The following is an 11,660-nucleotide window of genomic DNA, read 5'->3' on the forward strand; positions in this document are numbered from 1 at the left end:
TCTCTTGTATATGTAGACTTGGTGTACACCCATATAATTATCAGAATGCCACACCCTATTAGGGTTGCTGAGTTATTCTCCAAATATCTTTTTTACACACCCCTATGCAGGGCACCTCCAAAAAGCTAAGAATGTCCCACCTCCAATAACAAAGGCTAAAACATATGTTGAGGTGAAAAAAAATAGCCTAGAATATCCTAAGGTGCGTCCTAGCCTTTTGGCCAATTGGATTGGAGAAATTATTAATCAGATATCCAACTAACCACTATACTTTTTATTTCTTTATACCGAACATTTTTAGTTATTTATACATTATTCCATCAACATAATTATGCAACTAAATTATAGGATGCAATGTTTAATGTTAAAGTTCTCACGTGTAATCAAAATACATTGCACTGAATATATTTCACGTGTTAAAGTTCTCATTAGGGAATATGGACATTTGGATATATTATTATTATTGTATGCATTTGAAATATTTGAGTATCCTTAAATATCTGGGTGGAGATGGCTCTAGAGCATATGTGTCTATTACACTCGACCTAGGATGCCACGGTGAAAGACTGGCATCCCGAAATAAGATTACCTAGGTTGTTTGTGATTTGTAAAGGAGTTATGTACTGGAGGTAATTATAAATATTATAGTTTACTCCAAGTATAGTATGATTTATTGCTGTCACACGCTTACATTAGCATTACCGTTTGTTTACAATACCACAAAAACTGGTGCATGAGTACGGAGCAGGGTAGTAATGCAGAGTAAAATCACAACAATGTTGCACGAACTAGGGATAGGCCTGGTAGTAATGCCGAGTAATCAGCACGTACTTAACGTACGCTCCCCTTGAGCGCGAGTTCACTCATGCTTGCTTGGGTTGGAGCCTGAGCGCGAAGGCCTGGAGCGACAGGAGCACCTTCTTGAGCCGCTCCCTGTTCTTTGCGTCAGTGAGGTTGCCGTCGGCGTCGAAACTGGGCGGGTCGTCGTACATCCTCACGTGGAGCTCCGGCTTGTTGATGAAGTGGATGTCGAGGTAGATCCCGATCTGGCGGAGGTGGAGTGAGCCCCTACCGCCATTGAAGTCGTATCCGGCGCAGACGATGGCCGCGGCCTTGTCCGCCCAGCATTTGACACTGCCCCTCGACGCCCAGTCCAGCGCGTTCTTCAGCGAGGCGGTGACGGAGTAGTTGTACTCGGGCGAGGCGAAGAGGAAGCAGTCGGCGGCGAGGACCCTGGCGCGGAACGCCTCGACTTCCGGCGGGAAGCCGTCGCCGCCGTCGGTCTCGAGGTCCGGGTTGGCCATTGGCAGGTTGGAGATGTCGACGTGGTCGATGATCAGGCCCGGGATGAACTCCTCGCACAGCTCCTCGGCTACATTTGGGAGAAAAGACAAACCATCAAGAGACAATAGACAAGGTGGAGGAGGCGACGGACGCTCATGACTTCTCCAGTCGCAAACGTTCGTTTCACTCCCGCTACGACTGAGGGGGAATGTTAGAAGTATAATACGTAGAGATATTGGAGTATTCTAGAGCTAGAGATATAGTCGGTTTAAACTTAGCACAACTTGTCTGGTACTCCAAGAACCTCCCTTTGTACTCCTATATAAACCCCTCACCAGGTCCAGATCAATACAATGAAGAATTAGGGTTCTATATTTTCTACAGGGGAAACTGGAAATAGAGGCAGAAGCTAATCGGGTCGCCGGAAAACCGTTAAGTGCGACACGGGCCCGTTACGAGACGAGGACGGTTCGCAAACGCGTCAGAGCGTGTCGCACGGGGAGGCAGTCCACCGGGAATTTCCGCGCCCCACGTTTATCCACATGTCATGCACAGAGCAAGGAGCTTCCCTTCGAAGAGGTCGATCTTTTTCTAGAGTTTTTGGGCTCGTGTTCACGATCTCGTGCAGCCCCTATCTGGGGTTGCACCCCAGACGTGTTTTGGGCTAGGCCCGTTATTTCGTTCGCCTCTGATATTAGTGGTCATTCTCTGTTCCCATCGTAGCTATGGTTCCCTGGCGGTTTTTGATGAACTAGTGCGAGCGAAATTTAACTAATGGAAGCAAAATTTGCACTTACTACAGATCTAGCATTCGGTGTGAATTGGGTAACATTTTTAGTTATTTATATGTTATTCTGTCAACATAATTATGCAACTAAATTATAGAATACAACTTTTAATGTTAAAGTTCTCACGTGTAATCAAAATACATTTCACTAAGTTGAAAACTCGTTTGGTACCAAAAATTTGTTCGTTTTGTTAAAACCTTGTTTGATACATTGCGTGGAAACCTTTCTCTAATGCATCTCCCTTGGATCTAAAAAAAATAGCAAAGATATCATTCGAGATCCCATTAGTGCACATGTACATTTGGATTTTTTTTTGTATCCATTTGATCTATTCGAGTATCCTTAAATATCTAGGGGGAGATGGATCTAGAACATATGTGTCTAATGCACTCGACCTAGTGCGCCATGGTCAAAGCCCGGCGACCCGAATAAGATTACCTAGGTTGTTTGTGAAGGAGTACGCCGTGGAGATAATAATAAATGTTATAGTTTAACTCCAAGTATATGATTTATTACTGTCACACGCTTACATTAGCATTACAGCTTGTTTATAATACCACAAACACTGCTGCATGAGTACTTGCAGAGTAAAATCGCAACAATGTTACACGAACACGGGACAGGGCCGGGTAGTAATGCTGAGTAATCAGCATGTACTTAACGTACGCTCCCCTTGAGCGCGAGTTCACTCATTTGATTTCATTAGTGGATATGTACATTTGGATATATTATTATTTTTGTATGCATTTGATCCATTTGAGTATCATTAAATATCTCGGTAGAAATGGCTCTAGAGCATATGTGTCTAGTACACTCAACCTTAGGCGCCACGGTGAAATCCCGGCATCCCGAAATAAAATTACCTAGGTTGTTTGTGAAGGAGTTATGCACTGGTATATGATTTATTGATGTCACACGCTTACATTAGCATTACCGTTTGTTTACATACCACAAACACTGGTGCATGAATACATAGGACACTAGTGGAGAAGAGGCCTTTGGTCCCAAGCAAATGACCCACTGCTGAACCAAACCGGGTCCAATGCCCCCATTGGACCCGGTTCGTTTCTCCCCAGGACGACCCCACCCGCTGGCGCCTGTCCTGTAGCGGCCTTTGGACCCGGTTTGTCATACAAACCGGGACTAAAGGGTCCACCGCAGGGCGCGGCAGGCCGTGTCAGTCGTGGGGAACCCTTTAGTCCCGGTTTGTATGACAAACCGGGTCCAAAGACCCCCCTCTGGCTATATAACCTTGCCCCTGCCCAAGTGTGAGCCACACTTAGCCATTTTTTCACTATCTTCACAAGAGGGGTGTATTGCTCTCCTCTCTTCTTCACATGCACAAGAGGTGTTCGATGAAATGCTTAAGAGGATTTGCCACTTGAGTTTACACAAATCAAGCCACACTTAACTTGCTTTTTTCTTCTTCATCGAGGTTAACAACTTTATCCTTTTCATCTGCAATTGATAAAATGCATGTGTATATATACATCGTGATGTTCTGTAATGGTTTTGATCAGCTTAATTATATCATGCAGATGAATCGGCAATGGATGTACATTGACCGATGGTTTGACGAGTTCACTGCGGGCCTGGATAATTTTATGGCCGTGGCGGAGGCAAACAAACATGGTGGCTTCATGTATTGTCCATGTGTGGACTGCAAGAATACCGTAAATTACGCTCGCTCGAGTCTCATTCACAGCCACCTTCTGCGATCCGGTTTCATGCTGATTACTATTATTGGACCAAGCACGGAGAAAGAGGGGTTATGATGGAAGACAATGACGAAGAGGAAGAGGATGATGACGGTTATCCCAATTTCCCTGAATACGATGATACCGCAGAAGGCAATGAAGACAATGAAGTAGAAGATCAAGAGGCACCAGATGAGCCTGCTGATGATGATCTTGGCCGGGCCATTGCTGATTCAAGGAGTGTTTGTGAAAGTGAAATGGTAATGTTGGCCTTCGACAAGATGATAGAAGATCACAACAAATTGTTATACCCAACTTGCGAAGATGGCCATAAAAAGCTAGGCAAAGACACTCGGAATTGTTGCAATGGAAGGCAGAGAACGGTGTCACCGACTCGGGATTTGGAAAGTTGCGACAATAATTAAGAGGAAGCTTCCAAGGGGTAACGAATTGCCCGCCGATGCGTACGAAGCGAAGAAGATTGTCTGCCCTCTAGGATTAGATGTGCAAAAGATACATGCATGCATTAATGACTGCATCCTCTACCGCGATGAGTACGAGAATTTGGATGCATGTCCGGTGTGCACTGCATTGCGGTATAAGATCATACGAGATGACCCTGGTGATGTTGAGGGCGAGCGCCCAGAAGAGGGTTCCCGCCAAGGTTATGTGGTATGCTCCTATAATACCACAGCTGAAACGCTTGTTCGTAAATAAAGAGCACGCTAGGTTGTTGCGATGGCACAAAGAAGACCGTAAGAAAGACGTGATGTTGAGGCACCCTGTGATGGCTCCCAATGGAGAAAAATCGATAGAGAGTTCCCAAACTTTGCACAGGATGCAAGGAACTTACGGTTTGGTCTCAAGACAGATGGCATGAATCCTTTTGGAGAGCAGAGCTGCAGCCATAGCACCTGGCTTTGTGACTCTTTGTATATATAACCTTCCTCCTTGGTTGTGCATGAAGCGGAAGTTCATTATGATGCCGGTGCTCATACAAGGCCCGAAGCAACCCGGGAACGACATTGATGTGTACCTGAAGCCATTAGTCGAAGAACTTCTACAGCTGTGGTCCCTAGCGGTGTACGTGTGTGGGACGAGCACAAGCAGGAGGAATTTGACCTAAGAGCGATGCTTTTCGTAACCATCAATGACTGGCCTGCTCTTGGTAACATTTCAGGGATAGTCAAACAAGGGATACAATGCATGCACACACCGTTTACATGAGCTCGAAGGTGATTATTTGGAAAAAGGTCGAAAGGTCGTGTACACGGGGCATCGTCGATTTCTTAGGCTTACCCATCCCGTAAGAAAGAAAGGCAAGCATTACAACGGTGAGGCTGATCACCGGAGGAAGCCTCCCCATCGTGATGGTGTTGATATATTTGGTATGGTCAAGGATCTAGATGTAATATTTGGAAAGGGTCCTGGCGGACGGTGCATTTCCGAATGACGATGCCGGACACGCGCCCATGTGGAAGAAGAAATCTATATTTTGGGATCTACCCTATTGGGAAGTCTTAGAGGTCCACTCTTCAATCGATGTGATGCACGTGACGAAGAATCTTTGCGTGAACCTCGCTAGGCTTTACGGGTGTGTACGGGAAGACAAAAGATACACCGGAAGCACGGGAGGACCAGCAACGTTGGAAAGACCCCAAAAAGCTGCATGAGAGAGTTAAAGGACGTCATTTATCCAGCTACGCTCTTACAAAAGCAGAGAAGGAAATATTTTTTGAATGTCTTAGCAGTATCAAGGTCCCGTCTGGCTTCTCCTCCAATATAAAGGGAATAATAAATATGGAGAAGAAAACATTCCAGAACTTGAAGTCTCATGACTGTCACGTGATAATGACACAGTTGCTTCCGATTGCATTGAGGGGGCTTCTACCGGAAAATGTTCGATCGCCCATTGTGAAGCTATGTGCATTCCTCAATGCAATTTCTCGAGAAGGTAATAAATCCAGAAATTCTACCGAGGTTGCGAGAATGATGTGGTCCAATGTCTCGTTAGTTTTGAGCTGGTGTTCCCACCATCCTTCTTCAATATTATGACACATCTCCTCGTTCACCTGGTCGATGAGATTTCCATTCTCGGTCTGTGTTTCTACACAATATGTTCCCCTTCGAGAGGTTCATGGGAGTCTTGAAGAAATATGTTCATAACCGTGCTAGGCCAGAAGGAAGCATCTCCAAGGGCTATGGAACAGAGGAGGTCATTGAATTCTGTGTTGACTTTATTCCTGACCTTAAGCCGATTGGTGTTCCCGAATCGCGGCATGAAGGGAGACTAAGTGGAAAAGGCACGCTAGGAAGGAAATCAATGATATGTAGGGACGGGATTTCTTTGACTCAAGCACACTACACAGTCCTACAAAGTTCCACCTTGGTGGCTCCGTATATCGGTGACCACAAGAACTTTCTACGCTCCCGAGAACCCAGGGCGATCGAACGATTGGATTAGACGTGAACACATGTCGACTTTCGGCGGTTGGTTGCAAAAACATCTCTGAATAACAAACATATTGAAGATCAGTTGTACTTGCTGGCCCGGACACCATCTTCGATCGTAGTGACTTTCCAAGGGTACGAGATAAATGGGAATACATTTTACACGATCGCCCAAGATAAAAGAGCACCAACCAAAACAGTGGTGTCCGCTTTGATGCAATAATGAATGAAGGCCCAAATGACACATATTATGGTTACATAGAGGATATATGGGAACTTGAGTATGGACCTTCTTTTAAGGTCCCTTTGTTTAGGTGCAAATGGGTCAACAAAACAGGAGGCGGGGTTCGGGTAGACAAGTTGTATGGAATGACAACGGTGGATCTCAACAATCTTGGGTATAGAGACGAACCATTTGTCCTAGCCAAGGATGTGGCCCAGGTTTTCTATGTGAAGGATATGTCTACCAAACCAAGAAAAAGGAAACATAAGGAAACAAATACATCAAACGATGAGCCAAAGCGCCACATAGTTCTTTACGGAAAAAGAAACATCGTGGGAGTGGAGGACAAGACAGACATGTCGAGAAGATTATAATCAGTTTGATGAAATTCCACCCTTCGTAGTGAACATTGATCCAAGCATCAAGTTAAATGATGAAGATGCTCCATGGTTACGGCCGAAGAAGATTAATTAAATGATGAAGATGCTCCATCATCAAGTTAATTGAAGAATGTTCATGGCACAAATGAGTATCTCAACATGGCAATCAATTTCCCATTTATTTTTGTGTAATCATGTAACTGTATGTAAGATATTAAAAGTGGAGATGCGCCACGGGAGATTTCCCAACCCTTTCCCCAACACTGTTAGATGAGATGTAGTCGTTCAGGGGCTTGGCAAGGCGTATCGATGCTCCTTTTATAGGCACGGCACCTCTTCTACTTTGTCTTGTTCCTTCGACAGGGCGTCGTGCGCTACATGCTTTATCTCATCGAGCAGTGCGTCCACCCATGCGTTCTTATCCTGCCGACATCTTTAGTCCCGGTTGTACCCACCAGCCGGGACTAAAGGTTACCCACACGTCCTTATCCCACCGACAGTTTTGTTAGATGACACAAAAAAGGATCTTTAGTCCCGGTTGTACCCACCAGCCGGGACTAAAGGTTACCCACACGTCCTTATCCCACCGACAGTTTTTGGCGCCACTGCGTTCCCGCCTATTTTTCTTCCCGCGCTTTCCACTGCTTCCCGCCTCCGTCCTCCCGCCATTTTTTCACTATATATATGTTGGCTTGGCCTCCATTTACATATCACATCTAGACTCATATCTGCAAACCTCATCACCAGGTCACATGGCTTCCATCGTATCTCTAACCCTCCGGGAGGCGGAGGCGCTTTGCGCGTCGAACTACCCCTGCCTGTAAGTGATTTATTTGTGTAATTAAGTTTGTAGCTCATTCATTTGCACTAACAATTATCCTCATTATATTCTTTGTGTACGCTATACATTTAATTATGCAGAATGAAGAAGCTGGAATACAAAAGAGGCAAGCTCCTACCGCTGGGGTTCATAGACCCAAACACAGTTCATGAAGTTACGGTTCGACGGTACCCCAAGGACACAGAGGACAACATCGTAATGTTTTTAGAGAAGCAAGCAGACAAAGAGGATATATTCTTTCCCTACAACTTCAAGTGAGTGTTATATATAACATACATTATGCTTGTGCACCTTCCACTTTATTCTCGTAATCATTGAGCTATGCTTGTGCAGTTTCCACTTTATTCTCCTAATCATTGATCTTCACCTTGGAGTCGTAAACGTCATGGACTCGAAACGTAAAGAATATGCGGAATGGACGGACATGGCTGCCATCCTCCAGAGGTAGTTTCAATCAATTTTGTATTGGCATCTTCATCTGCTCTAATTCGAAGATATCATCAACTAAACAATTACTCATTTACTCATTATTTTTTGCCGGGCAGGGCTTGGAAACGGTTCATCAATACTGTTCCGGGTGAATGGAAACCGGAGCTTACATTTAGAGATTACCCTGTAAGTAGTACTATATATATAGCTATGTCCGTGAAACTTTATATATGATATTTACTTTCAATACGATGCTTGATTATTAGTTTGATCGAACTATTTTTTCGTAAAGTGTATGAGGCAGGAACAAGGGAATAACTTATGTGGATACTACGTCTGCACCTTCATGCGTGACATGTCCTGTCCCAAGGGTGGGGATGCCCAAATACACCACACTCGTGTACGATAACAAATTTTCACAATTAATCTTAATTAATTAGTACCATCTATTGTATTGAGTTCCATTCATGTATTGATCTCCTTTTTTAAATATAGATGACACGCCTGCGGGACACTCTCATAACAGCGGATCAAATAAAAGCAATTCAAGAGGAAATCGTGGGATTCTTTATTACCGAGGTCCTTACCCCAGGTGGAGAGCACTATCGGAAGATCGTGACGGCGGAGGATATTCGTTCAGGACATGTTGTATTGTAAATATGCATGTATTACGTGTACTGTGTTGACTATGTCGTGTACTGTTGACGATGTCTATATATATTCATGACGATTTTTTGTGGTTTCTTGAATGATATATATATGCATTGCTGAAACTCTGCCGCGGCAGAGAAACGCCCTGTTTCTCTGCCGCGGCAGAGAAACGCTGGTACAGCCCAAATCTGTGCCGCGGCAGAGAAATAGCAATTCTCTGCCGCGGCAGAGAAACATAGGCCCGGTTCGTACCACGAACCGGGACCAAAGCCCTTCTACCGCGAGCTCCCTGGCCGCACCACGTGTCGAGGCCTTTAGGCCCGGTTTATCTTTGAACCGGGACTAAAGGGTACCCCCTTTAGTCCCGCCTAGTTGGTCCCGGTTCGGGAACCGGGTCTAAAGGCCCAAATGGACCGGGCCTATTGCCCCGTTTTCCACTAGTGGGAGGATAGTAATGTAGAGTAAAATCACAACAATGTTGCACGTACACGGGACAAGCCAGGTAGTAATGCCGAGTAATCAGCACGTACGTAGCGTACGCTCCCCATGAGCGCGAGTTCACTCATGCTTGCTTGGGTTGGAGCCTGAGCGCGAAGGCCTGGAGCGACAGGAGCACCTTCTTGAGGCGCTCCCTGTTCTTTGCGTCGGTGAGGTTGCCGTCGGCGTCGAAACTGGGCGGGTCATCGTACATCCTCACGTGAAGCTCCGGCTTGTTGATGAAGTGGATGTCGAGGTAGATCCCGATCTGGCGGAGGTGGAGCGACCCCCTCCCGCCGTTGAAGTCGTATCCCGCGCAGACGATCGCCGCGGCCTTGTCAGCCCAGCATTTGACACTGCCCCTCGACGCCCAGTCCAGCGCGTTCTTCAGCGAGGCGGTGACGGAGTAGTTGTACTCGGGCGAGGCGAAGAGGAAGCAGTCGGCGGCGAGGACCCTGGCGCGGAACGCCTCGACTTCCGGCGGGAAGCCGTCGCCGCCGTCGGTCTCGAGGTCCGGGTTGGCCATTGGCAGGTTGGAGATGTCGACGTGGTCGATGATCAGCCCCGGGATGAACTCCTCGCACAGCTCCTCGGCTACATTTGGGAGAAAAGACAAACCATCAAGGGACAACAGACGGTTCCAGGATGAATGGTGTGTGCGTCTACTGCACCGGTGAAACCGTGATCTGGATGAATGAGTTTACCGGCTCGGATGAGGCCGGTGTGCCAGGAATCCTTGCGGAGGGAGCCGCTGAAGGCGGCCACGCGGAGGACGGTGGGCGTCGCTGACGCTGGCGCCGCCACGGTTCCCATGCTTCTTGATCTCGGGTCCGATTCGGGCTGCTGTGCTATGACAGACTCTGTGAGTAGGTTGAGTTACTGATGCCGGAGGTCACTTGTCTGATCTCTGGTGTTGGGGAGGAGACCGAATAAATAGACGACTGAATTTCATCGGCCAGGTCATCGTGAACGTCATGCTCGCTGACGCGACCGACGGCTACCAGTTTGGATTAACATATCATGCTACCTGAGACTGTCGTTTTTTAGAACCGAAAACATATCATGTCCTACTTGTGTGGAAATCTATCTTTGTTCTGCAATCTGCACGAACGGATGTTTCTTTGAGCGATACAGGCTGCCGCAGTGAGAGATTATACGTCATCGATGGCCTCATATCGTATTCCCGATCATTGGTTTCCTAATCTCACAATATTATCACTAACAATAAGGCCTGTAGATGGGCAGAATAAACAAGTGTTTTCTGTATAAAGTTCAGCCGCCGCGACGAGGAGTAATCCAATTAACGTCATCGATGGCGTCAATGTTACTTCCCCTGTATGCGCGGACTCCTGCTCTTGTGTCCCACTGCACGAACCCTTCCATCACCGTGGCTGAGGCTCTTTGCGATCGGCGACTAGGTCTCCCGCTCCAACCACGCCTCACGGTCACTGCGCAGGGGCAGATGGAGGCGCTCGTGAGCTCGCTCCAGCATGCCACACTCTCCTCCGACCCCGATGTTCGGCTTCTCCCTGGTGGCGCGGCGTTCTCCACGGTGGCCGCGTACCGCATCATGTGCACCTCCGGCGTGGCGCTGCCGCTGTCCGATTTCAACTTGGAGAATTTTGCTCCTCTAAAGGTCCGCGTCTTCTTCTGGATCGCGCGTCATGGAAACACAAGGACGCGCGCGCTCCTGCACCGGCACGGGTGCCTCCCCTCACCCCGCTGCCCCTTCTGCGACGCCGACGAGGACCTGGCTCACCTCTTTGCTCGGTGCGTGTGGCTTGAGCCCCTATTTGCTCTCGTCGAGGCTCCAGCTGCTGGCGCGGCGCACGACCTAGAGGGCGTTTGTGCTGCACTATCTGCCCCGCTCCAGGAGTTGGCGCCACCTGTCCGGCACACGCTTGTGCTGCTTATACTCTGGGTCGTGTGGAAAAGCCGGAACCGCAAGGTTTTCGACGATGTCTGGCTGCGCGCTCGCCATCTAGCCAAGCTGCTATCCGAACACTGTGAGCTGTGGCTGCATCGTCTGCCCCGCCGCCTCTCGCGGCAGCCAGTTGAATCCTGGCTCGCCCGTCTCCGTACTAGCGTCCTATGACCCCCTTCCTGGGTGCGTGTGTGTCTGCTTCTCTTCTTCTGCTCGCTGCGCCGAGCTGCCCCCGCCCTCCTGTATTTTCCCCTTGTAATAAGACAATTGTTCGGTTGGCTGAAATGAAAATAAAGTTTACTTCAGGTGGGGTTTTTGCCCCACCGTTGAGCTGTCAAAAAAAAAAAATGTTACTTCCCCTGTTCCCTTTGTTTCGACACCTGATTGAATTTTTTCTTGCATTAAATCGTAGTTGTATTTAGCGGAGTTCCAAGACTTACATGAACTCAAGAATCGTTTAGGCTACGAAAAGGGACTTAAGAATTATGTTTTCGATAAACAGGGCTTAAGAATTC

The 11,660-nt window shown here is 47.4% G+C and overlaps 2 protein-coding genes across 3 annotated transcripts; one reads left to right on the forward strand and one right to left on the reverse strand.

The window, feature by feature from the left end:
- Window positions 1–668: 668 nt before the first annotated feature.
- Window positions 669–10,206, reverse strand: LOC127345830 (probable NADPH:quinone oxidoreductase 1). Of its 2 annotated transcripts, none has more exons than XM_051372365.2 (2): window positions 9,926–10,206; window positions 669–1,372 (listed from the first exon to the last, which is right to left on the reverse strand). In XM_051372365.2, the coding sequence occupies exons 1-2, from the start codon at window positions 10,032–10,034 to the stop codon at window positions 864–866; spliced, it is 618 nt and encodes a 205-aa protein (XP_051228325.1). In that variant the 5' UTR covers window positions 10,035–10,206; the 3' UTR covers window positions 669–863. The 2 variants fall into 2 exon arrangements, with proteins under 2 accessions (XP_051228325.1, XP_051228326.1); XM_051372366.2 differs by lacking the exon at window positions 669–1,372 and adding an exon at window positions 9,169–9,815 and having other exon boundaries at window positions 9,926–10,132.
- Window positions 10,207–10,533: 327 nt separating this feature from the next.
- LOC139838282 (uncharacterized) lies at window positions 10,534–11,316 on the forward strand. Its single transcript, XM_071827681.1, has one exon. It carries the CDS (start codon window positions 10,534–10,536, stop codon window positions 11,314–11,316), a length of 783 nt encoding a protein of 260 aa, XP_071683782.1.
- Window positions 11,317–11,660: the final 344 nt, after the last annotated feature.

This window comes from Lolium perenne, chromosome 3 (genome assembly GCF_019359855.2).
Source record: "Lolium perenne isolate Kyuss_39 chromosome 3, Kyuss_2.0, whole genome shotgun sequence".
Classification (NCBI taxonomy): Eukaryota; Viridiplantae; Streptophyta; class Magnoliopsida; order Poales; family Poaceae; genus Lolium; species Lolium perenne.